At 47.2% G+C, this 27,171-nt stretch overlaps 1 protein-coding gene across 5 annotated transcripts in view; it reads right to left on the bottom strand.

Moving 5' to 3' along the window:
• Positions 1–2,621: 2,621 nt before the first annotated feature.
• ARMH4 (armadillo like helical domain containing 4) overlaps positions 2,622–27,171 on the bottom strand; it is a 257,111-nt gene continuing 232,561 nt past the window's right edge. For 4 of the 5 annotated variants that reach the window (XM_029598229.1, XM_029598231.1, XM_029598233.1 and 1 more), the window contains 3 exons: positions 16,556–16,587; positions 3,061–3,195; positions 2,622–2,859 (listed from right to left, as the gene is read on the bottom strand). In XM_029598229.1, coding sequence (XP_029454089.1) covers positions 2,791–2,859; positions 3,061–3,195; positions 16,556–16,587 — 236 coding nt within the window. In that variant the 3' untranslated portion in view covers positions 2,622–2,790. The remainder of the gene's footprint in view (positions 2,860–3,060; positions 3,196–16,555; positions 16,588–27,171) is intronic. The other variant, XM_029598228.1, reaches the window with a different exon arrangement.

Here is a 27,171-nt window from a genome sequence, read left to right as displayed (position 1 = left end):
TATAATGAGCTAAACAGAATGTCCATGCAAATTCTAAGCTACCTAATTGGCTGAAACACAGGGTATTAATCCCCTAGAAATATGATTTCAGTGACTTCGGTATTCAGAATGATAATGTCAACTGCTGCTTTCAAGAAAAGTAAATTTAAACTTTCAAATAGCACTAAAACAAAATTTAGCCTATGGTAGCAATAAGTCCCTTTGAGCATGGAATTTATAGGCAATTAATGACCCATCTGGGCTAAAGACTCTTGTCTTCACCAGCAGCCTTCACCTCCTCCATACAGGGCACTAACTGCATGTAAATGTCCTGTCCAGAGAGGATTACTGCTCAAGTGCTCTGCATTAGGGATGTGCAGAGGGACGCCATATGTTGCATTCGGGATTCGGATTCGTCGGGGGGCGGATACGTTGCATTCGGCCGTATGGCGCCCCGATGCGTTAATACATCCATTTTGATTCGTTCCCCCGCTAAAATTAAATTAACTACAACCCCCCACCCTCCTGACCCCCCCCCAAGACTTACCAAAACTCCCTGGTGGTCCAGCGGGGGGTCCGGGAGCCATCCCCTGCACTCACACCCTCAGTGCTGGTTTCAAAATGGCGCCGATAGCCTTTGCCCATACTATGTCACAGGGGCTACCGGTGCCATTGGTCAGCCCCTGTCACATGGTAGAAGCACAAGATGGCGCCGATGGCCATGTGACAGGGGCTGACCAATGGCACTGGTAGCCCCTGTGACATAGTAGGTCAAAGGCTATCGGCGCCATTTTGATTACTGGCAGCCGACGGTCCGAGTGCAGGAGGTCGCTCCTGGACCCCCGCTGGACCACCAGAGACTTCTGGCAAGTCTTGCGGGACCCTCCTGACCCCCAAAGACTTGCCAAAAGTCCAGCGGGGGTCCGGGAGCGACCTCTTGCACTCCGGCCGTCGGATGCCAGTACTCAAAATGGCGCCGATCGCCTTTGCACCATTTTGAATACTGGCAGGCGATCGCCTTTGCCCTCACCCCGTCACAGGGGCCGACCGTCGGCCCCTGTGACATAGTGAAAGCAAAGGCGATCGGCACCATTTTGAATACTGGCAGGCGATCGCCTTTGCCCTCACCCCGTCACAGGGGCCAACGGTCGGCCCCTGTGACATAGTGAGGGCAAAAGCGATCGGCGCCATTTTGAGTACTGGCATCCGACGGTCCGAGTACAGGAGGTCGCTCCCGGACCCCCGCTGGACTTTTGGCAAGTCTTGTGGGGGTCAGGAGGGTCCCCCAAGACTTGCCAAAAGTCCCTGGTGATCCAGCGGGAGTCCGGGAGTGACCTCCTGCACTCGGACCGTCAGCTGCCAGTAATCAAAATGGCGCCGATAGCCTTTGCCCATACTATGTCACAGGGGCTACCGGTGCCATTGGTCTGCCCTTGTCACATGGTAGGAGCACAAGATGGCGCCGATGGCCATGTGACAGGGGCTGACCAATGGCACCGGTAGCCCATGTGACATAGTAGGTCAAAGGCTATTGGCGCCATTTTGAAACCAGTACCGAGGGTGTGAGTGCAGGGGATGGCTCCCGGACCCCCCGCTGGACCACCAGGGAGTTTTGGTAAGTCTTGGCGGGGGTCAGGAGGGTGGGGGGTGGTTTCTTTAGGCAGCCAAATAATTCGGAGAAGATTCGTGTATTCGTGCGGAATCGCAATACGTTACGCTTCCCCACGAATACAACGAATATGGCCACATCCATTGCAGATTGCCAATACGTAGGGACCGAATGCACACCCCTACTCTGCATGCTGCAGCTGAAGAGCATTACAGTTTCTGGAGTTTGCAAAGAAAAACATGTTTTTATGATTTACAAAAACAATATGTACTAAACAGAGATGCAGTCATTTAAAAAAAAGGTTAAAAAGTACTGAAACATTAAGCAGTTGCCTTAAACTAAAAACTACAAATTAAATTATTATGGTAATATTAAGCTTGCATAAGGTTCTTTTTCTGTAATTGTCAATATATATATATATATATATATATATATTCTTTCCATTTATCCCATTTTGGTGAGTATACTGTATACTGCTTGCAAAACCCTCTCTTTAGTAACAGTCTTATTTCCACGGTAAATGTAATGAAAACAATCTAATATTTCATCAAAGTAAATGTTTAAAATGGGTTCTCCCAATTTTGGAGGATGGCATTAATGCCAGCTAATGGTGCTTGATGTAAAAGAGAAATGGATGACAATCACAGGCAAGTAGAAAAACCATTATTTAAGACCTACTACAGTTAGAATTTCCTTAATGAACTAATTTGACTCCATGTCGTATCTTATGGATTAAACAGAAAGTCTCTTCTTAATGAACAAAAAAAAAAAAAAAAACGGACACTGCATTTCAGAATGTTGTGGCCTTTGTCCAGAGGTCATTTAAGTTCACCAGCAGATTCAGCAGGGCAAAGACTGCCATACCAAATTAAAAGATTTCAAATGGCATGATTTGTAGCACAAGTTGCTAAGCTGAATAAAATGATAATGTAAAAGAAGGACAAATGTCAAACAGCTCTTGCTGTCTTGACTCTGCATAATAATGAGGAGGAGCAGAGTGTGGATGTGACTGCTATCCTATACGACTCCCCCCTCCCCACCCCCCCCACCCCAAATATTGTTAAGAATACAACATGCCATTCGTTTCAGTGCAGTAGAATTCATTAAAGGATGGTACACAGTTGGCCAATAGAAGTGAGTGAGCACAACCTCATTCCTCAGTATAAAAGTCATTGGGTATCACAACCGCACCATGATTAGATTCAAAATTCATCTTCAGAGCTGTCAGCAAGGAGCATTACTCGATCCTGCATGCTGTTAAATTCTCTCTGCTTGAGAAAGAAGAGAGAGAAGCATTAAACTGCTAATCTTCAGCAGTGAAGTCTAGTATTTGATTTGTTTAACTCACAGCGCTCAGAGCTAGTCATGGACATAGTTCAGTGGATAAGGCATGGTGCTGCAGGATGAGGCACTATTTGCAGGGTAACAGAAAAGTAGAGGGGAACCCATAGTCTCTTTGGTTATTATGGTACCTTTTTCTTGTGCCTTTTGAAGCCATTTCTCCTTCGGCGATTCATAATCTTAATGCTGTAGAGTGCTCCCAAGATAAAAAAGGCTCCAGCTATGCCAACCCCCACAGGAACCAGCATGCCAGACATGGATCCTGCCTACATGAGAAGGGAAGAATCAGAGGAATACTAAAGAAGGATTCTTCGTCTTTGCAGTACTGAATACATCTTTATAAATGCAGTCAGATATTCTGTTTGGTAACAAAACAGCATAAAGCTCCTGCTCTGGGCAGACTAGTCACACATTCTCAAATAAAAATTCTCTGCAGCATTCATAAGCGCATTTGTCAACCTTATTCTTTAGGGGCAGAAACATGATGTGTACGGTGGTTATTAATCAAGGCATTCTCTTTTTTAGAAATTCATTAGTGTAGGGATGGTTTTGTAATAACAGAGATGTAAGAGAAGATTTATAGTCATATAAAAAATTCAGCATTTTTTCTCCCGGAAAATGAAATGGGACCCATTTGCGAAAGGCACCAAAGTATTCTCGGGATTTGGAATGCACTGATGTAACCAGCCAGGTCTGGCCAATCAGATGCTGCTGACCTCACAGTCAAAGAGGTAAGTGACATCACAAAGGCACCATGAAAGTTTCACTCAAACTAGAACAGCTTGAAACAGCTGCAGTAAAAGTTAATACACATTTGTTAAACAGAAGTGCCCTTCATGTATGACATAAACTAAGTATAGAGGGTTTACCCCATATTCCTATCAGTAAGGCTTATTCTCCCTGTTTTCCTGTGAGGGAAGGCTTTTACTGCTTGTGAGTTAGAACACATTCTCCTCCTCTCATAATCTCTCTCTCTCTATTTTTTTCTATGACAACTTCAGTTTGAAATAGAACTTTCCATTGGTTCAGATATTAATTTACCTAAAATAAAATTAACTTCTGCCAACGAAAGCTGTTAATCAGGGCTGGATTTCATATTTTGGTGCCTATAGGCAGAGTGTTACCCTGTGATGCTGTGCCAGCATACTGCCCTAAAGCAAGTGGAAGAATGATCTTTCTTTGGCTTGGATATTTGATGCCTTCAGAATTTGGCACACTAGGCAATTGTCTATGTTGCCTATGCCTAAATCCTGGCTTGCTGTTAATAGCTCATATAGATGATAAACCTTCCAAGGTCAATATTCAAAGCCATATAAACAGATAACTCAAAAATTATCTGTCTAAGGCCTGGATTTTCTAAGGTCGCAGACCTTAGAAAATCCGGCAGTAACAGGGTGCGGGAGGGCGGGCCTGCGAAAGCCGGCAGCCACTGCGCTATAAAATACACTATAAAAGGTGTAGTTATTCGGCGTGAAACTGGCGGCGATAAGGGTCCTTACCTTTTGCCGCCAGCGATGTCACTGCAGCGTCGGCCCCGGTGCCACCCCGACTCCTCCTCTTCCGGGGCCAACTCGCCCCGACTCCGCCCCCATTTAGTGATCAAATGCAAAAAGGGACTTTTCGCGTGCGATCGCTTTTGAAAATGACCCCCTAAGTGTCTACTTTTGAATAATTCCCTTGCTTATCTGGCTAAAAGTTAGCCAGATAAGTCATTATCCAGCTATAATTTAGTAGAATAAGCAAAGGGTATGGTGGGGGTGTTCCAAGGTGAGTTTGAGTTAGCCGAATAACTTATCTAGCTAACTCTGATACCTGGAAGTTATTTACCTAATTCTGTTCATACCTGAGAGCAGGTCTAAAGTATCCAAGAACCTGTTGCCAGATAACTTTAGACTTAACCGGCTATATTCTTTTGGCGAACTGCTAGGAGAAAAAAAAAATATGGTGGGACTACTGGCCCAAACACTGCCCCCCTCTTCCCTTCCTTCCTAGTTCCAGGGCTGAGCCTGCAATCCCCCCCCTAAAACCACTTTTCTCTATTTTTGAAAAAATGCATGGCTCAGGACCAGTGCCAGGCTCAGGACCAGTGCCAGTCTCAGCCCCCCCCCCACACACACACACACACACACTGACACACACACTCTCTGATCCAATTCAAATTTTAAATGTTTAAATCTTACCCTCCTTATTCTTTAATTTTACTGAATCTTCAGCCAAGATTGTAGTAGTGGCTACCTCAATCTGGGACCGGCACTTCTGCCATCTCTATGCAGCTACAATGGAAGTGCAGGCTTCCAGCATAGTGCTTCTAGGAGCTACCCTAGAAACATGCATAGTATAAGAATTGCCATACTGGGTCAGACCGAGGGTTCATCAAGCCTAGTATCCTGTTTCCAACAAGGGCCAATCCAGGTGACAAGTACCTGGCAAAATCCCTAAACAGTAAATACATCTCATGCTGCTAACGTGCAGTGATAAATAGAGGCTATTCTTCAAGTCTATTTGGTTAGTAAAAATTTATAGACTTCTCCTCCAGGAACTTTTCCAAACTTTTTTAAACCCAGCTATGTTAACTGTCATAACCGCATTTTCTGGCAATTAATTCCAGAGCTTAATCATGCATTATGTGAAAATAAATTTCTATGATTTGTTTTGAATGTGCTATTTAATAACTTCAGGAAGTGTCCCTTAATCTTTGTATTTTTTGAAAGAGTGAATAACTAATTTACATTTGTCTGTTCTATTCCACGAATGATTTTAAAGACCTCTATCATATCCCCCGCTCAACTGTCTCTTCTCGAAGCTGAACAACCTTAACCTCTTTAGCCTTTCCCCATAAGGGAGCCATTCCATCCTCTTTATCATTTTGGTTGCTCTTCTCTGCACCTTTTCCAATATGACTTAATTCCCCTTACTTAACTCTCTCCCCCCTAGTATATTATTATTGTACATAAGCTATACTTGCATTTAATTATGTTTTTGTGTCTAATTATTTGTACAACATAACCTTGGTTTCCCTTATCCCCCTACCCCCCCCCCCCTTCCTAGTTCTCTTAACAGTTTCATTGTAAAGCCCCTTCCCTCTACCCCTTTCCCCCCCTCATTAGTTATTTTTATTCAGTTCTATGTAAAGCCCTGTTGGACACTTTTTGTTCTATGGAAACCGATGTGATGTTTTCTAAACGAATGTCGGTATACAAAAACTTTAAATAAATAAATAAATAAATAAATAAATAACTGCTGCACACTGAGCCAAGGATTTCAAAGTATGATCCACTATCACGCCCAGATTCTTTTGCTGGGAGGTAAGTTCTAATATGGAAACTAATATCAGGTAATTACTAGGGATGATAAGAAGAAAAAATTTTGTTTCATTTTTCTTTTTGTTTTTTGGGGGATGTTCTCCCACGAATTTCATTTCGTCTAATGTTTATTTCATTTATTTTGTTAAAAACAAAAAATGAAAAAAAAACCTAAAAATGAAAAAAAAAAAGAAATGGGGCCTCCTGTGCCCCCACCCATCCCTCCTGCCCAAAAAAATACTAGGGCCAGGATTCTCCCTACCTACCACTTACCATGACTAGGGGGAATCTGACGCCAAGACCCACACCCAGGCCAAAACCTGGTCCTCACATAAGCCCTAGGTCAAAGTCACAGTGACCAACTGCAGTCTAGGCCTATGCAAGGCTAAGGATTTGGCCTGAGCCTAGGCATCAGGACAAGCTTCAAGACCTGATTCTGACACCTAGGCCCAGGACAAAGCATCAGTCTTGTGTAGGCCTAGGCTGCAGTAGGTCATCCTAACTTCGGCCTAGGCCCTACACAAGGCCCATGCTTTGAAGCCTGAATCCAACACCTGGGCCTCGGACTAGGCCAGGGCCAGGGCCAGGGCCCAGGCCTGATGCCGGGGCCTGACAGAAGACTGGGTCCCGATGCTGGGGTTTTAGCCTGGCCCTAGGCCCGATGCCAGAGCCCAATCTGGAGGCTGGTTCCCAACACCTGGTCCATGGCCTAGGCCAGGTCCTGGGCCTTGGCCCAATGCTGGAGTCCAGGTCTTGATGCCTGAGCTTTGGCCTAGCCCGGGCCTGGGCCCAGGCCCAATGTCAGGACCCAGTCCAGAGACCAGGTCCCAACACTGGGGCCTTGGCCTAGGCAAGAGTTCGGGTCCAGCCCAATGCCAGGGCCCGATCTGAAGACCAGGTCCTGACACCGGGACTCGGTCTGGATTCAGGCCCAATGCTGGGGTCCGACTCAGAGGCCAGGTCCTGATGTCTGGGCCTTGGCCTAGGCCAAAACCCTGGGCCAGCCCAATGCCAGGGCCCAGTCCAGACATTAAGTCCCAACGCCATGGTCTTGATCTGGATCCAGGCCCGATGCTGAGACCCAGCTTGGAGGCTGGGTCCCAATGCTGGGGTCTTGGCCCAGGGTCAGGCCTGGTCCTGTTGCAAAGGCCTAAGAGGACTTCTTTCTTCCTTCTTTTGTCTTCACCGATGAAATGACCCCATCAGCTGGGGAAGCACTAACTAACTAACTAACTCTGGATGCCCCAGAGTTAGTTAACTCTGGGGCATCCAGAGTGGATGGTGTCATTTTGTTAACAAAGGCATCAGGTCCCGGGCTCCTGGGTCTGGGCCCTGACCTAGGCCAAGGCCTAGGAGTCAGGACTCGGCCTCCGGGTCGGACACTCGCGTCAGACCTGGGTTTGAACCAAGGCCCCGACATTGAAACCCAATCTCCAGACCAGGCTCCGACATTGGGACTGGGCTCGGACGATGTCCTAGACCATGGCCCAGGTGTTGGAACCTGGCCTCTTGGTCAGGCCTCAGCTTCAGGCTTGGGTCCAGGCCAAGGTCCCAGCATTAGACCTGGGTCCGGGCCAGGGCATTGGAATCAGGCCAGAGCCCAGGCCCTGACCTAGACTGAGGCCCAGGTGTCTGGACCTGCTTTCTGGTTTGGGTCCTGGTTTCAGGCAAGGGTTTGGGCCAAGGGCCCAGAGTCAGGATCTGGTCCCTGGCCTAGGCTGAGGCCCTGACATTGGGACCCGGGCTCCAGGTTGGGCCCTGATATCGGGCCTGGGCTTGGACCACAACATTGGATTCCCAATAGAGCAGGTAAGTTTCTACAATTTTTGGGGTATCCGCCGATGCCCTAGCATCATGTCTGGGCCTCAGCTGAGATCCCTGCATCACGCTCGGGCCTAGGCTATGGCTCCTGCATCAGGCTGCAGCCCATGCCTAGGCCCAGGCCCTACCCTGGCTTTGCACTTGGGCATAGAACGAAGTCCCTGCTTTGGGACTCGGCCTATTCCCTAGGCAACGCCCCGGCTACGGGCCCGGGCCTGGGCCCAATGGACCATTTTTTTGTTTTCAAAACAAAACGTGAATACCAACAAAATTTCATCAGATTTTCTAGCATTTCACTTTGAGAATGAAATGAAATAGGAAATATTTTCTCATTTCCTATTCCATTTCTCCCGAATGCCCAACCCTAGTAACTACCTTGTGGATTACTTTTCCTTATGTGCATCACTTTGCTCTTGCCCACATTAAATTTCATCTGCCATCTGAATGCTCAGTCTTCCAGTCTCACAATGTTCTCCTGCTATTTTTCACAATCAACTTTTGATTTAACAACTTGAATAATTTTGTATGATCTGTAAATTTGATCACCTTACTCATTGTTTCCTTTTCCAGTGCAAGAATATTTGGCACCCTAGGCAAACCTTTGGCCATGCACCCCCCTCTTCCAACTTACCTACTATTGGCAGTTCCAACACAGAGCTCTGTCCTAATGGCAGTAGTGCTCTAGCAGTAAGCTTCATTTTTTGATGGTATTGATTCTGGCACAGCAGCCCTCTGCGTCTCATGCTGGTGGGATTGTACCTGAAGACTGGAGGATAGCAAATGTAACCCCAATATTTAAAAAGGGCTCCAGGGGTGATCCGGGAAACTACAGACCGGTTAGCCTGACTTCAGTGCCAGGAAAAATAGTGAAAAGTGTTCTAAACATCAAAATCACAGAACATATAGAAAGACATGGTTTAATGGAACAAAGGTCAGCATGGCTTTACCCAGGGCAAGTCTTGCCTCACAAATCTGCTTCACTTTTTTGAAGGAGTTAATAAACATGTGGATAAAGGTGAACCGGTAGATGTAGTGTACTTGGATTTTCAGAAGGTGTTTGACAAAGTTCCTCATGAGAGGCTTCTAGGAAAAGTAAAAAGTCATGGGATAGGTGGCAATGTCCTTTCATGGATTGCAAACTGGCTAAAAGACAGGAAACATAGAGTAGGATTAAATGGACAATTTTCTCAGTGGAAGGGAGTGGACAGTGGAGTGCCTCAGGGATCTGTATTGGGACCCTTACTTTTCAATATATTTATAAATGATCTGGAAAGAAATACGACGAGTGAGATAATCAAATTTGCAGATGACACAAAATTGTTCAGAGTAGTTAAATCACAAGCAGATTATGATAAATTGCAGGAAGACCTTGTGAAACTGGAAAATTGGGCATCCAAATGGCAGATGAAATTTAATGTGGATAAGTGCAAGGTGAGGCATATAGGGAAAAATAACCCATTCTATAATTACGCAATGTTGGGTTCCATATTAGGTGCTACAACCCAAGAAAGAGATCTAGGTGTCATAGTAGATAACACGTTGACGTTGTTGGTTCAGTGTGCTGCGGCAGTCAAAAAAGCAAACAGAATGTTGGGAATTATTAGAAAGGGAATGGTGAATAAAACGGAAAATGTCATAATGCCTCTGTATCGCTCCATGGTGAGACCGCACCTTGAATACTGTGTACAATTCTGGTCGCCGCATCTCAAAAAAGATATAATTGCGATGGAGAAGGTACAGAGAAGGGCTACCAAAATGATAAGGGGAATGGAACAGCTCCCCTATGAGGAAAGACTAAAGAGGTTAGGACTTTTCAGCTTGGAGAAGAGACGGCTGAGAGGGGATATGATAGAGATGTTTAAAATCATGAGAGGTCTAGAACGGGTAGATGTGAATCGGTTATTTACTCTTTCGAATAGTAGAAAGACTAGGGGGCACTCCATGAAGTTAGCATGGGGCACATTTAAAACTAATCGGAGAAAGTTCTTTTTTACTCAACGCACAATTAAACTCTGGAATTTGTTGCAAGAGGATGTGGTTAGTGCAGTTAGTATAGCTGTGTTTAAAAAAGGATTGGATAAGTTCTTGGAGGAGAAGTCCATTACCTGCTATTAAGTTCACTTAGAGAATAGCCACTGCCATTAGCAATGGTAACATGGAATAGGCTTAGTTTTTGGGTACTTGCCAGGTTCTTATGGCCTGGATTGGCCACTGTTGGAAACAGGATGCAGGGCTTGATGGACCCTTGGTCTGACCCAGTATGGCATTTTCTTATGTTCTTATGTTCTTCCAATTTTTTGGCGCTCTAGGCAACTGCCTAGTTTGCCTAATGGAAACCCCAGTCCTGCTCTTTCCAAATCATTTTTAAATATATTAAAAAGCATAGGTCCGAGTATAGATCCCTGAGGCACTCCACTGTTTATCTTTTTCCACTGAGGAAACTGACCATGTAGTCCTACTTCTGTTTCCTATTTTTAACCAGTTTGAAATCCACAACAGTACATTTCCTCCTATCCCATGCTTTTTTAATTTTCTCATGAGTCTCTGATGGGGGACTTTGTCAAACATCTTCTGAAATTCCAAATATACTATATCCATCAGCTCACCATTATCCACATTCATTCACCCCTTCAAAACAATGTAACAGATTGGTGAGGCAAGATTTCCCTTGTGCATATCTGTGCTGGCTGTATCCATTACACCATATCTTTCTATATGTTCTGTCATTTTGTTCTTTAGAATAGTTTCCGCAATTTTTCCTGGCACTGATATCAGACTCATCGGTCTATAGTTTCCTGGTTCACCCTGGAGCCCTTTTTCAAAAATCGGGGTATCACTGGCCATATTCCATTCATCAGGTACAACACTTGATTTTAATGACAGGTTACAAATCCTGGCCCCAGTATTTTTTCGGGCAGGAGGGATGGGTGGGGGCACAGGAGGCCCCATTTCTTTTTTTTTTTTTTCATTCATAGGTTATTTTTTTTTTCATTTTTTGTTTTTAACAAAATAAATGAAATAAACATTAGACGAAATGAAATTCGTGGGAGAACATCCCCCGAAAAACAAAAAGAAAAATGAAACAACATTTTTTTTCTTACCATCCCTAGTAGTTACCTGATATTAGTTTCCATATTAGAATTTACCTCCCAGCTAAATAATCTGGGTGTGATAGTGGATCATTTATTTATTTATTTATTTTAAGTTTTTCTATACCGGCATTCACAATAGATATCGCATCATGTCGGTTTACAATTAACAAGTGGATAGGTAACAAAAAAGGTAAAAACTAATATTTATCTTATTAATAATAATAATAATAATACTTTCATACAAGTCCAAGGTCCCCGGGGGGACCTTGGACTTGGATTTAGATGGGCCTCGCAGGGTCTCCTGGGAGAGTGGAAGTCCGGCGTGCCCACACACAGAGGGGGAGCGCGGTCAGGTGGAAAAAGGAGGACCAGAATAGCGAAGGTGATGACAAGGCTAGGAATAGAGCCAGAATCTAGAGACGAGGTCAAGCAGGCAGAGGTCAAAGTCCGAGAATCAGTCCGAGGAGTGGTCAACAAAGCAGAGGTCAGATACCGAAGGTCAGATGAGGTCACAGGCAGGCTGAGGTCAGGAGGCAGGCAGCAGGCAGGCGAGTCGAGTAGCAGGCTGGAGTCAGAAGGCAAGCAGCAGGCAGGCAGGTCGAAGAACAGACTGGAGTCAGAAGGCAGGCAGCAGGCAGGCAGGTCGAGAAGTAAACCAAGGTCAGTACCAGAGAGTCAGTCCGGGGTACTACCTCGGAAGACAGACAGACGAACAGGAACAGGAGGACGTTGGAACTAGGATGTAGGAACAAGGCAGGAACAGAACTGGAAGAGAAGGATCCTGGAACGAGACTTGGAACAAGACTAGGACAAGATTCAAACGTAGTGACAATCTAGGAGAACGCCAACCCGATTGCCAAGGCAAGGAAGTACAAGCAGGGACTTTCTTATAACAAGGAATCAATCAGGGTGCGCCGCAGAGCTAAGACCCGCCCTTGGCCCTACAAGAAGCGAGGCGGTCCTCGCACGCGCGCGAAGGGGTGTGGCCAACACAGCCGAGGATGCCGAGCTCCAGCATGAGGCCTGAATCGCAGTGGAACGCCCAGCGACCGTTGCCGCGGGATGCCGAGGCCTGGAAGTGCTAGCAGCTGCCGCTAGGGAGGCCAACCCGGGACCTGCCTTGGAACCATGAAGGTGAGCAGGCCCATGCGCGGGACGGGCATGGATGGGAGGCATAACAGTATCCCCCCTTCTAGGCCTCTCCCTACGTGGCCTTGGTTTGTCAGGATGAGTTCTATGAAAGGTTTTCAGGAGTTCTTTAACAAGGATATTCTGAGAAGGTTCCCACGAATTCTCCTCGGCCCCATAACCCTCCCAGGCTAGGAGGTATTCCCATTTTCCTTGACACTGCCGAACGTCAAGGACTTCTCTTACCTGGAGGGAAGAGTTAGGTTCAGCAGAGACCCATGGAGGAGAGGGAACTCTGCGTGAGGACCAGGAGAGGACCAATGGCTTTAACAAGGACACATGGAACGTGTTATGGATACCCATGGCACGAGGAAACTGGAGTTGATACGATACAGCTCTCACTCTTCAGATTACAGGGAACGATCCTATGTATTTCGGAGCCAAGCGATGAGAGGGAAGTCTCAGCCGTATGTGCCAAGCGCAGAGCCACACTTTCTGGCCGGGACGGAACAGTGGAGCAGGACGTCTATGGATGTCAGAGTTATGCTTGGAGCATTCAGCAGCTTGAGAAAGATGCTCTTTTACTTTGTTCCATACTTGACGAATGGTGTAAGCCATGAATTGTGCCGCTGGAGAAGGAACTGTCAGAGGAACAGGAAGAGGCAGTCGGGGCTGCCGTTCGAATACCACAGAAAACGGGGATACATCAGTGGCTGCAGCAACATGAGTATTGTGCGACAGCTCTGCCCAAGAAAGAAGATCAGACCAGTTATCCTGCTGATCATTTACATAGGAACAGAGGAATGTCTTCAGAGTCCGATTGGTCCTTTCAGCTTGGCCACTGGCCTGTGGATGATAGGCCAATGTATAGCTTAAGGAAATGTTGAACTTCTTACATAAGGAACGCCAATACTTGGCATCGAACTCTGGTCCCCGATCGGAAATAATCTCCTTGGCGAGTCCATGAAGGCGAAATATGTTCTTCAGAAACAGCTTCACCAATTCTGTAGCCGAAGGGAGGCCCGGCAGGGGAATGAAGTGACCCATTTTTGAAAAACGGTCGATGATGACCCAAATCACAGTGTTGTTCTGGGAAGGAGGCAGTCCGTGATAAAGTCCGTCGAGATGCTAGACCATGGCTCGGTAGATACTGGGAGTGGTTGAAGTAAGCCCCAAGGCTTTCCAGTAGGCGGTTTCTGTTGGGCACAGATAGGACACGAGTCCACATAGTTTTGGGAGTCGTGCACCATATTGGGCCACCAATAGTGTCTTCGCAACATCTCTAAAGTCCTGGCACGACCTGGATGGCCTGCCAGGAATCATGAGCCCATTTCAGAACTCGTTCTTGTAATCTATGAGGAACGACGGTTTTTCCATAGGAACTGTAGTGGTCACAGCAAGGGATATAAAGGCAGGATCAATGATAAAGCTAGGAACTTTAGGGACATATTCAGGTTCAAATGATCTGGATAGCAAATCAGCGCGGAGGTTCTTGGAACCTGGAAGAAAACAGAGGACGAAGTTAAAATGTTCGAAGAAGAGTGCTCATCGGGCTTGACGAGGGTTCAGGAGTTGAGCCGCTTTAAGATGCTCGAGGTTCTTATGTTCGGTGAAGATGGTAAACTTGTGTTGCCCCCCTTCCAACCAGGGATGCCACTCTTGGAGTGCCAACTTGACTGCGAGGAGTACACGGTCACCAACAGTGTAACGCTGTTCCATGGGAGAAAACTTATGTGAATAGAAAGAGCAGGGAATCAGTTTGTCCTTAGGGGAAAACTGGCTCAAGATGGCTCCTGCGCCGATTGCAGAGGCATCGACCTCTACGATGAATGGACGTTTGAGATCCAGGTATTGCAGGCAAGGGCCAGAACAGAAAGCCTCCTTGATCACCTGAAAGGCGGCTAGTGCTTTGGGTGTCCACACCCGGGTGTTGGCCCCTTTCCTAGTCATAACGGTAAGTGGGGCAACTAGGGAAAAGTAATTAGCAATGCAGCTCCAGTAATAATTGATAAAGCCAAGAAAACATTGTAGGGCTCGGAGGTCTACTAGCTAGGGCCAGTCACAGATCCCCTGGACTTTCTCAGGGTCCATGGAAAATCCTTGGTCAGAAATGATATATCCTAGGAAGGGTAAGCGATTTTGTTCAAACAGGCATTTTTCCAACTTGGCATACAAGTGGTTCTCTCTCAGGCACTGAAGGATGATCCGAACATGATCTCAATGAGATTCCAGGTCTTTAGAAAAAATCAGGATGTCGTCAAGGTATACGAATACGAAGGAATACAGAAGATCTCGGAAGATCTCGTTCATAAGGCGTTGAAAGACCGCTGGGGCATTACATAGCCCAAAGGGTATCACAGTGGAACAAGGAGGACCAGAATAGCGTAGGTGATGACAAGGCTAGGAACAGAGCCAGAATCTAGAGACGAGGTCAAGCAGGCAGAGGTCAAAGTCCGGGAATCAGTCCGAGGAGTGGTCAACAAAGCAAAGGTCAGATACCGGAGGTCAGACGAGGTCACAGGCAGGCTGAGGTCAGGAAGCAGACAACAGGCAGGCAGGTCGAGGAACAGACTGGAATCAGAAGGCAGACAGCAGGCAGACCCGATTGCCAAGGCAAGGAAGTACAAGCAGGGACTTCCTTATAACAAGGAATCAATCAGGGCACGCCGCGGAGCTAAGACCCGCCCTTGGCCCTACAAGAGGCCGGGCGGTCCGCGCGCGCGCACGTAGAGGTATGGCCAACACAGCCAAGAATGCCGAGCTCCGGCATGAGGCCTGATGCGCAGTGGAAGGCCCGGCGACTGCCGCCACGGGACTCCGAGACCTGGAAGTGCTAGCAGCTGCCGCTAGGGAGGCCGACCAGGGACCTGCCATGGAACCATGAAGGTGAGCAGTCCCATGCACGGGACGGGTGCAGATGGGACGCGTAAGAAAAATATATCCTGGAGAATTTGGGGACTGAAATGAATTTCCACCCATGATCTGGTTATTCCTGGGTAGGTGGGCTTTCTAGATCACAATTCCAAATTGAATGGAAACAACTTAGTAAAACCTCAACAGAATGAATCATCTCTTTGATAACATTATGGACTGCTGGTTTCATTGCAATGCTTCCACATCATTCTTTCACAATCTAGAATCTAGTGACATGATATAGCTACAAAATATAGCCTATGAGGGAACAGGGGTGGGGCTGCCATAGAGCCTGTGAGTGCTCACTGATCTGGCTCAAAGGCCCTGTGTGCTGACTTTCCTTTTTTGTTTCCGCTGAATGCTAGAGAAGAGGAGAGGAGAGGAATGCTGCTACAGGCAGTGGCTGTTGCTGGCCCCGGGCACTCTGTGCCTGCGGGCTGACAGAGACATTGCAACAAGGTGCTCCGTCATCAGTACTGACTCGCAATAGGCTCCAACTTTGTACTGAGTAACTTCCAGGCTTGCCATACACCCTCACAGGTCAGTGCCCAGGGAGCCGAGGCCCACCTTTGCCTTGGTAGCCCACTGGACCACTGAGAGGAAGTGAAGGGAGGATCGGGGCCAAGCAAGGATCTCCCAGAGGATCAGCACCCCGGCCACCAATGCCTATGGTCAGTATTGGAGGAACTGGGGTGGGGCTGGGGGGAGGGGCCGACGGCATTTTGCCTGGTAAGTTCTTCCTGTTCCTTTTGAATTTCCAGCTCCAATTAGAATGGCATCATTAACTTCGTTCACAGTTATCTGGGACTTAATACCATTCTTATTGTTTCATCCCCCACCTCAAATATTTTTTATTTTAATTTTATTTGTATTTTATTTCCCACTTAAAGCTTCAAGATCCAAACATTATTTAGAAATACCATACTCACAAATACCCCCCCACAATACAAAAAGGCTTCTTCCATAGCTGCCACAGCAGCAACAGTCCTCTCTTAAACCACCAGTAAATGTCACTGTTGCACGATGGCTAGGACACCCCCCCCCCCCTGCTTCTGCAGTACCCCCAAGTCCTTGCCAGCCCAAAGAGTATAGAAAAATAGAACAGAAAGGCAGATAAATACCATATGGCCCATCCGCATCTCCCATTCAGCTTTGAACAGGACTCTAACTGGGCCTAATTCAGAGGTTTATTGCATTGCCCTACCACAGAAGAAACAAAGACCTTTATTTAAATTATTTTCCCATAGGCATATAATGGGAAAAATCCCTTTTTGAATAAAGCCCAAAGTTTGAGAATCCCATAGCTGCATTCTCCAATAAGAAACAATAGAAATTTAGAAAAAAATTCAGAGGAGAGATTTATGCCCTACCTTATCTTTCAGTTTCTCCATCCAGTTTCTTACTAGAAAGACAAAGAGTATGATTTGTTACAATTCTTTAGATACATTTTGTGCTGATATTTACTGCCATTACATTTAATTCTCAGATAAATATTTCAGCATTTTGTGCTTCAAAGTCAAGTAAAAGCACAATAACAAAAATACTTGTGGGAGCTGATACTGCATAGGAATTACTGTGCAATCTACCCTTGCTTCTTTTATTTAGGTATGTTTCTTTTTCTTATGCAAATTTACAAGACATACCATGGGTGGTACTAAGAGCAGTAATCCATATTTTTGATGTCAGTGTTCAAAATCTGCCAAGACTTTATACAATACCAATACAAAACCTCCTGCGATAGCCTGCAGCCCATTTCAGACCTTTCCAGCTGACAGGCATCTCTTATTTAGAGGACCCACAACATGAAAAAGGTCCAATCAACTTAGACAATCACATTGGTTAATCTGGCGTTTCCTGGTGCTTCAGAAAGGCACAAGTCAGGTCCTTGATATATAACTGAAATTATTTTTCAATTCCATTCTTTTCTCCTAAAATTTCAGACAACTTCAAAGTAAAGATTAACAATGTAATTCCATTTACCAAACTATTTACTTAAATAGCTTACATTTTTCCTGGCAGAGAAAGCTGTGTTGACTACACATAGTAATCAAGAAACCTTAGGTTAACTTGCAAACTTTAGTAACGCTTAGAGTATTGTATTACCAGTTGACAGTTGTAAGGCTAGGGCTAAAACAAATTATTAGCAGGATAGCATAAGGCACAGCATGAGCAGGAAACTAGAACGGAGAATGTCAAGTAGCGATATCTTTATGTAAATTATTATTTTATAAGCAATTTACGCATATAAATGCGGCACCTTACTTGCGTATATTTACTCCTGCTCAATATCAGGAGTAAGTGATCGTAAACATCTTAAAAGTGAAAATATGACTGGGTAGAGGGTCTGGGTGAAATGGGGGACTTCAGGCTGAAAACCAGGACGGTTTTCACAAGTTACAGATGAACTGGGCGAACTGGCAGACTAACTGGTAATACATTTCATTGCCGCACGCATTTTACAAAATCCCCTGACTTACGCATGTAAAAGCCTGTGGTAAATGCATCTAAATAACATGAATAAACTAAGTAGTGCCTTTGCTGCTACATAGATTTTATTTATTTTTATTTATTTATTTAAAAACTTTTATATACCGCTTATACAAAAAGGTAAAGATCTAGGTGGTTTAAAGGCTAAAACATACATAAAATGACAAATTAAAAGACTAAATAAAATAAGAATAACATAATAATAAAAATAACAAATGACAGGGTATTCATTAAATAAAAAGGTAAGGATTAGATTTTAAAAGGGTTACGCACGTAATATACGCGTGTAACCCTTTTAAAAGCCTCCTTTGCACGCCGAGCCTATTTTGCATAGGCTCGGCGACGCGCGCAAGCCCCGGGATGCACGTATGTCCCGGGGCTCGAAAAAATGAGCGGGGGTGGGGCCGGAGCCTCCAGGCACATCGGCCATTTGCCGCTGTGCCCGGGATCGCGGGCCGGCCGTCGCACGCAACCTACGCCTGCCCGGAGGCAGGCGCAACTTAAAAATTAAAGGTTGGGGGAGGGTTTAGGTAAGGCTGAGGGGCGGGTTAGGTAGGGGAAGGGAGGGGAAGGTGGGGGGGCGGAAGGAAAGTTCCCTCTGAGGCCGCTCCGATTTCGGAGCGGCCTCGGAGGGAACGGAGGAAGGCTACGTGGCTCGGCGCGCGCAAGTTGCACAATTGTGCACTCCTTGCATGTGCCGACCTTGCACATGCATGTTATAAAATCGGGCGTAGATTTGTGTGTGCTGGGTTCGCTCACACAAATCTACGCCTGTGTGTAGTTTTTAAAATCTGGCCCTCAGGGGGTATTACTCTGAGTTATGTGTCCCAAAGGCAGTAGAATGTAGATAGGTTTTTAATTTCTTCTTGAATTCTTTAGCATTGGTTATGAATCTGAGGGTGGTTTGGGATGGAGTTCCAAAGGGACAGACCTGCCACTGAAAAGGCGCATTTTCTGGTTATTTCTGTTATGCTCAGGCTTGTGGACCCTTGGGCTGACGAGGGGATGTTACACCTTGCGGAGGATCCGTAGGTTCTCTTGTCGGGTGGCGAGGCAGGACAGAGGAGGAGAGCAGCTGACTCTTGGCACTGAAGACAGAAGCTACTGTGGAGATGGACAAGGAGATGAGCAGATGAGCGATCTTCACCACTGGTGGTCTGCAGTCCCCCCGGGAGGAGCCCGTAGGGACCCGACCGCTGGGACTTAGGTGGACCTAGAGAGGTCAAGGTATCGGTGCAAAGGCCAACTGGAGCTTCGCCCTGGAAGCCCGTGGTCCCCCCAGGAGGAGCCCGTAGGGACCCGGGCCGCTGGGACTTAGGTGGGCCTTTGGAGACGGTGGTCTTGAAGGAGTCCTAGGTCGGGTGCCAGAGGGTAGACGCTCACCAGTCCGAAGTCGTGTACCAGAGAATCACCGCTTGCCAATCCGAAGTCAGGAACCAGAGAATCACCGTAAGCCAATCCGAAGTCAGGAGCCAGAGAATCACCGTAAGCCAATCCGAAGTCAGGAGCCAGGAACACCAAGACGAAACAGGAACCAGAGTCCAAGCACAAGGAACTCACCGAAGCAAGCAGACTAGACAGCGTTGGAGGACATTGCCAAGTCATGGAATGAGCAGAGGAAGCCTCCTTAAATACTTCCTCTGCTCTGGATCATTGGAAGCAGGTGAGTATCATTAAAGGGATTAGGTCCCTTTAAATCCAGCAGGGGGGCGTGGCCTCGCGCCTAAAGATGGTGGTGGCCATCTTGGATTTCCTCCGAGGAGGAAAGCCATCAGAACTCCGCGAGCAAGGCGCAGGGACAGCTCCCCAGCGGGCGGCCAGACCGCAGACCATCCCCGGGGTGATGGGCACCGGCCCCGGGGAGTGTGTCAGGAGTTGCCACGGCGGGTCCCCGCCATGGTGGAAGTAGGGGGCCGTGCCCGTGGTCAGCCACGGGCGTGGAACATAACAATTTCCAGCCTGGCGATTTTAACCATTGGGACCTGGAGAAGATTTTTATCAATTGATTTTAAATGACGCTGAGGTTGATACAAGTGTAAGGATGTGCATAGCCAGAAGGCAGAGGAATTGTGGATTAATTTGAAAATTAGTATCAGGATTTTATATTGAATGCATTGTTTGATTGGAAGCCAGTGAAGGCTGAGAAGAGCTGGGGTAATGTGTTCCTAAAGTTTGGTATTTGTAAGAAGGCAAGCTGCGGCATTTTGGACAAGTTGGAGTGGACGTATCATGGAACCTCGAAGACCAACCTACAGTAAATTGCAGTAATCTAGGCCAGAAAGGATGAGGGCTTGCAAAACAGTTCTGCAATCTGTAGGGAATAGTAGGGGTTTTAGTCTTTTTAGAAGATGCAGTTTGTAGAAGGAAGTTTTTACTACCTTGGATATGTTGATTGTCATGGATAGCAAATGTTGCTTACCTGTAACAGGTGTTCTCACAGGACAGCAGGATGTTAGTCCTCACATATGGGTGACATCATCAGGATGGAACCCAATCACAGAAAACTTCTGTCAAAGTTTCCAGAACTTTGACTGGCCCCTACTGGGAATGCCCAGCATGGCACTAACCACACAGCCAGCAGGGGTCCCCCTTCAGTCTTATTTGATAGCTACAGGCAGTACCAAAAATATAAAACAAGAAAACGTTACGAACCCAACACCGTGGGGCGGCGGGCAGGTTTCGTGAGGACTAACATCCTGCTGTCCTGTGAGAACACCTGTTACAGGTAAGCAACATTTGCTTTCTCACAGGACAAGCAGGATGGTAGTCCTCACATATGGGCGAGTACCGAGCTGAGGATGTCCGCACATGCACCAAATGCACCCAACGGCGTGCAACAGGCACAACAACTGGGGTGGAATTTGATAGAGGGCATCCTGAACCCCACCGGGCAGGCAGAAGGGTGTTGGTACGTCATGTTGGAAATAGGTTACGCAGGACAGACTGGCCGAAGATGGAATCTTGTCTTCCGGCTTTGTCCAAGCAATAGTGGGCTGCGAAGGTATGGAGAGAGCTCCAGATGGCAGCCCTGCAAATGTCAGGAAGCGGCACCGATCTTAGGTGTGCTACTGAAGTCGCCATGGCCCTCACAGAGTGTGCTTTAACATGGTCTTGAAAAGGAATGCCTGCTTGCTAGTAGCAAAAAGATATGCAGTCCGCCAACCAGGAGGAGAGAGTCTGCTTACCCACAGGTTGCCCTAATTTGTTGGGATGGAAAGAGACGAATAACTGAGTGCTCTTCCTCTGGGCAAGTGTACAGTCTAGATAGAAAGCTAGGGCCCATTTACAGTCAAGGGTATGCAGAGCCTGTTCCCCTGGATTGGAATGGGGCCTGGGAAAAAAGATAGGTAGTATGATGGATTGATTAATGTGAAACTCCGAAACTACTTGAGTAAAGGTAGTGTAAGGTGGATAGATAACTAGGGCCTGTAACTCACTAACCCTGCGAGCTGAAGTGATAGCTAAAAGGAAAATCACTTTCCATGTGAGATATTTTAGGTCACAGGAGTGAAGAGGCTTGAATGGTTGTTTCATGAGCCGACCAAGAACCAGTTTAAGGTCCCAAGAAGGGGCCGGAAGACGTAAAGGTGGCTTGATATGGAGCAAGCCCTTTAAAAATCATGTTACGAGGGGTTGTACTGATATAGGGACATCCCCGACACCTTTATGGAAGGCGTCTACCGCACTGACATGCATTCTGATGGAAGACGTTTTTAGACCTGACTCTGACAAATGCCAGAGATACTCCAAAAACCTTGGGATTGGACAGGAAAAGGGATCAAGGGACTGCGAAGTGCACCAAGATGTGTACCTTTTCCATTTATAGGAATAAGATTTTCTTGTGGAAGGCTTTCGGGAAGCAATCAGGACGTGAGAAACCGAATCTGAAAGGTTAAGTGGTTGAAGGATTAACCTTTCAACATCCATGCCATCAGGGACAAGGCCTGAAGATTGGGATGGCGTAGGCATCCGTTGTTTTGAGTGATCAGATGCGGGTCCGTTCCCAAGGGAATGTGCCTGCGGATGGAGAGATCCTGGAGTATGGGAAACCACACTTGGCGTGGCTAGTGAGGTGCTATCAGGATCATGGTTCCTTTGTCCTGACGTAGCTTCACAAGAGTCTTCGAAAGAAGAGGAAGTGGAGGGAATGCATAGAGCAGACCGGTTGCCCACGAGAGGGAGAATGCATCTCTGGTCTGAGAGCGCTTGCTCCGAATGAGGGAGCAGTAATTGTCCACTTTGTGGTTCTGAGGGGACACAAAGAGGTCCGTCTGGGGGTATCCCCATTGGCGAAAGATTGAGGTCGCTACCGAGGGGTTGAGAGACCACTCGTGTGGCTGGAAGACGCGACTCAGTTTGTCTGCCAAGACTTTGTCCACTCCCGGCAAGTAGGTGGCCCTGAGGTACATCGAGTGGGAGAGCGATTCCGCCCAAATCTGCGCAGCTTCCTGACACAGAAGGAAGGAGCCTGTGCCTCCCTGCTTGTTGATGTACCACATGGCCACCTGGTTGTCCATCTGAATCAGGATGACATGATTTGACAGGCATTCCTGAAAAGCCCTGAGAGCATATCACATTGCTCGAAGTTCTAGGAAGTTTATTTGATGTTTGGCTTCCCGTGGAGACCAAGACCCTTGTGTCTGTAGATTGTCCACGTGGACTCCCCACCCGAGGTTGGAAGCGTCGGTGGTGAGAATGAGTTGAGGATCTGGCACTTGAAATGGCAGTCCCTGGAGGAGATTGTTCTGATCTTTCCACCAGGCGAGAGACAGACGGAGGACAATGGTCGACAGAGGCTGAACAGCTTGAATCCATTGTGACCTCAGAGTCGAATGCATGAGCCTCATGGCCAGGCGGGCCATTGGTGTGACATGGACTGAGGATGCCATGTGTCCTAAAAGGACGAGGAATTGGTGAGGTGTTGCTGTATGCTGAGACTGCAACTGGTGAGCGAGAGACACGAGGGTTAGCGCTCATTGTTGAGGTAGAAAGGCTTTTGCCTGCAAGGTGTCCAAGTCTGCCCCAATGAACGACAAGGTTTGAGATGGGACTAAATAGGATTTTTCATAATTGACGAGAAATCCTAGAGAAATTAGAGCGTGTAGGGTCAATTTGAGGGACGACCGAGCGGCTTGCTGGGTTGGAGCCCTGATTAACCAGTGGTCCAGATAGGGGTAGGTGTGAACACCTTCTTTCCTGAGAAAAGCTGTGACAACCACGAGACATTTGGTAAAGATTCATGGTGCTGATGCTAGGCCGAACGGAAGCTCGCGGTATTGATAGTGCTTTGGGCCTACTAAAAAGCTGAGGTACTTGCGATGAGCTGTGTGAAGGTCTAGAGAGCAGAGCCAGTCTCCTCTTTGCAGAAGAGGTAGAAGCGAGCCCAAGGTTACCATCTTGAACTTTTCTCGCTGTAGGACAAACTCCCCTGGATTTTTTGGGGATCAAAAAGTATCGGGAATAGAATCCTAGGCCTTGCTGCGAGAGAGGGACGAGTTCTATTGCTCTTAACTGGAGAAGAAGGGAAACCTCCTGCTCCAGAAGGACTGAATGGTCGGATACTCTCCATGCTTGTAGAGGTGGTGAGTCCGGTGGAAGAGCAAGAAAGTTTAGGTGGTAACCCTGAGCAATGATTGCTAGCACCCATTGGTCGGTTGTGATTGATTGCCACGTGCCGTGAAAGTGGCACAATCTACCTCCCACTGGTATGCTTGGAAGAGGAATCAGGCTGCTGCTCTCCAAATGAAAGTCAAAAACCTGAAGCAGGCCCTGGCTGGGGAGCTGCTTGCGGCTTTTGCTTCCGAGCCTGGCGAGGCTGAGGTTTTTGGGAAGGCCTCATAGTTCGGGACCTTGCTGGTGGAGGATAGTACTTCCTTGGATGGAAGAATGACTTCTTAGAGTCCTTCCGAAAGGGCTGTCTTGAGGGGAAGTCGGAAGGTATCGATGAGAGCTGTTTAAGGGTCTCATTATGGTCCTTTAATTCAGCCACTATTTGCTGGATCTGTTCACCGAACAGATTGTCTCCTACACATGGTAGGTCAGAAAGCCTGTCTTGTACTTCTGGCCGAAAATCAGAAGATTTGAGCCAGGCCCATCGTCTTGCCGAAATGGCAGCTGCAGACACTCTAGTAGAGGTGTCGAAGATATTGTAAGCTGTTCTTATCTCATGCTTTCCTGCCTCAAACCCTTTGTTCACAAGGATTTGAAGCTGTTGTTGGAATTGGTCAGGTAGGGTTTCAGAGAAGTCCTGTATCTGCTTGAAAATGACCCTATTGTATTGGGTCATATACAGCTGGTAAGTAGCAATTCTGGAGATGAGCATGGCCCCTTGGAACACTCGTCGACCAATATTCTTTTGAGCCGATTCCACCACAACTGAGTGGTGGTCGAGCTGAGATTTTTGAAAGCCGAGGGCTGACTGTACTAAATAGGTAGTGTCAGCTTTTCTATGGATTGGGGCAATGGATCCTGGGTTTTCCCAGTTCTTTTTGAGGAGGTCAAGAAGAACTTGATGAACAGGAATAGAAGTGATCACTTTAGGGGCATCCAGGAATTGGAGAAGCTCCATCATCTGGTGCCTATCATCCTGCTCCGTCTGAAGCTGAAAAGGGACCAACTCAGACATTTCCTTCACAAAATTAATGAAAGAAAGGTCCTCTGGAGGAGAATGCTTTCTACTTTCAGTAGGAGAGGGAGGTGAAGGTAAGTCATCGGTGTCTGTGGAAGTATCATCACCCCAGGTGTCATAAGGATCAGCAGACTGACCTGTAGGACGAGAAGGGGGTTGGATACCCGAAGGCCCCGGCTGAGGCTCCGAGAAAATCGAAGGAATCGCCGGGGGCACCGTGGACGGCCTGGAAGGCATCAGTGCAGATATCGAAGGCATCGATGGCGCCGATGTGCGTATCGCTCCCGATGAATGAATCGGTGGCGAGGGACGAATTGGCATCGATGGCTGAGGCAATACTCCCGAAATGCGGAACAGTGTTTCTCCTCCCGATGAAGCTGTCAACGGGGAGCGCACCGGAGCCATCGGAGACCCGGAAATCACCGGTGGAAGGGTGGTCATAAGCGCCTCCATCCGGGATAGCAGTGGTGCCAGCGCTGCTGTCCTCAGGTCGGTGACCGGTTCCACTCTCGGTGCCGGTGTCGATGCCGGAGGAACCTGGAGCCATTGCATCGCCTTGTTGATGGCCTCCTAGACCATCCGATACAGTTCTTCCCGGAGACCTGGAGCAAGCAGCCCCGGCTCCGTGACGGAAGAGGGAGGCGGAGGCACAGTCGAAGGGACCACCTTTACAGGCAGAATCGCAACTCCCAAACCCTGATCGAGTGAGGGTGGCCTCGATGTCCCGGTCACAGGAATGGTCGGTGCCATTTCTGGACGGGGGCTTCTTCGATGGTGGCCCGGACAGTGGCAAGGTCGATGATTTCGCTCCCTCGACGGTCCGAGACTTACGATGTCGATGCGATGTTTCTCCCTACGATCCCCTCGATCTTGAGGGGGAGTAACGGGAGTCGATGGCTGTGAAGACGTCGATGGCGGACGGTCACCAGACGGAGGTCGATGCTGGTGCGACTTCAACGGTGCCAGTTCCGATGACTGTGCGATGGACGGCGTCGGGTGTGAGCACGGAAGAGGAGTCCCATCTTCTCCATTCTGGCTTTGTGACATTTTGGTATCATGAAGGCACATTTGGTGCAAGTCAGGACATCATGCTCACAGCCTAAACACATTACACAGACTCCAGGAGGGTCTGTGATAGACATGATACTAGTACAGTCTGGGCACCGACGAAACCCAGACGCCATGGCCATAGAAAAAAATCGAGCTGCGGTACTGTCAACGGCCAGTAGGCCGTAAGGGCCAAATTCGACGGTAATCAACGAAAGACGGTCAAAAACTTACCGGAGTACCGCGGCCTGAGAAAAGTTAGAGGAGGGACCCCTGTGGGGCAATTTAAGTTTAATTAACTCCGTGAGGAAATTCCTGTCAGGAATCTCTTCAGAGCTCCTAAACTGCGAGGCTACTGCTGCGCGGAAAAAAGAAGACTGGAGGGGGATCCCTGCTGGCTGCAGGGTTAGTGCCATGCTGGGCATGCCCAGTAGGGGCCAGTCAAAGTTCTGGAAACTTTGACAGAAGTTTTCCGTGATTGGGCTCCATCCTGATGATGTCACCCATATGTGAGGACTACCATCCTGCTTGTCCTGTGAGAAAGTTTTGAATCAACAATGACTCCTAAGTTGCAGGCATGAGTGACAATAGGAATTGGATAGTTATCAAATATGAGATGAGGTGGGGGACAGCATGAGGAGTTGATAGATGTATTATTTCAGTTTTGGCAGTGTTTAGTTTCAGTCGGTTGTGAGATAACCAGGCTTTTATGGTTTCTAGGTAGAGGGAAATTAAAGAGAAGGTATGGGTACAGGAGGAGGTATACGGTATGAGAAGTTGTATATCATCGGCATAGATCTTAAAATCTGTGCCTAGACTAGTTAGTATGTGACATAAGGGCAGTAGATAGATATTAAATAACATAATTGACAGAGAGGAGCCTTGTGGGCCTCCAGTTGTAGTGGTATACCAATCTGGGGACGATTGGATATGGACAAATTTGAACTTATCTGGATAAGTAGCGGCACTTGTCCAGCAGTATTCCAATTTATCTGGTTAAGTAGCAGCCAGATAAGTCCGAAAAGCGCTACTTGTCCATCTAAGTAGCATATATTGGGTAAATCTCAAAAGCAAGATAGCTGGATAAGTCTAAAAAAAAGCACTACTTAACCTGTTAAGTCTTAAAATGCTACTTATTTGGCTAAGTTAGATAGCCAGGTAAGTCTAAAAGCTCTACTTATCCAGCTGTCAGATTTAGCCGGATATGTAGGGCTTTTTAGACTTAGCTGGCTATCTGGCTTTGCTGGAAAAGTAGTGTTTTAAAACTTAGCCAGTCAAGTAGTGCTTTTTTTAGTCTTAGCCAGCTATCTTCCATATCCGGATAAATCCAAAAAAGCACCGCTTAGACGGACAAATAACACTTTTCATACTTATCTGGCTAAGTGCTGCTACTTAGCTGGATACGTCTGGATTTGTGCGGCTCCTGGCTTCTACATAGGAGACATGCTTGCATAGCGTTTGCGCATAGGTTATAAAATACAGTAGTAAATTTGCGTGTGCTCATATACATGTGTAAAAGGGCACACGTAAGTAGCTCTGAAAATTATCCTCTCTGTGAGGGCTACAGGTACACATGAGGTTTACAAACTGAATCCTTAGATTCCATGATCCAAGAACTAAGAACTTCGACCAGCGCCTTTAGAGACACTGTCAGTCGGAAAGGGGACTCGCATGTAATGAAAGAGCACCTACTTTTGGCAGATAAGCTAGTGGAGAGGCCAAAGGAACAGCTGCTAGAGTCTGGATGGTTGACAGCACGTAGAGGCAATAAAGGAATTAGCCCTCTCCATAGCCACTCTAACAAATATGCTCAACGATAAGAGG

This window comes from Rhinatrema bivittatum, chromosome 4 (assembly GCF_901001135.1).
Source record: "Rhinatrema bivittatum chromosome 4, aRhiBiv1.1, whole genome shotgun sequence".
Classification (NCBI taxonomy): Eukaryota; Metazoa; Chordata; class Amphibia; order Gymnophiona; family Rhinatrematidae; genus Rhinatrema; species Rhinatrema bivittatum.
This window is presented reverse-complemented; position numbering and strand designations above follow the sequence as displayed.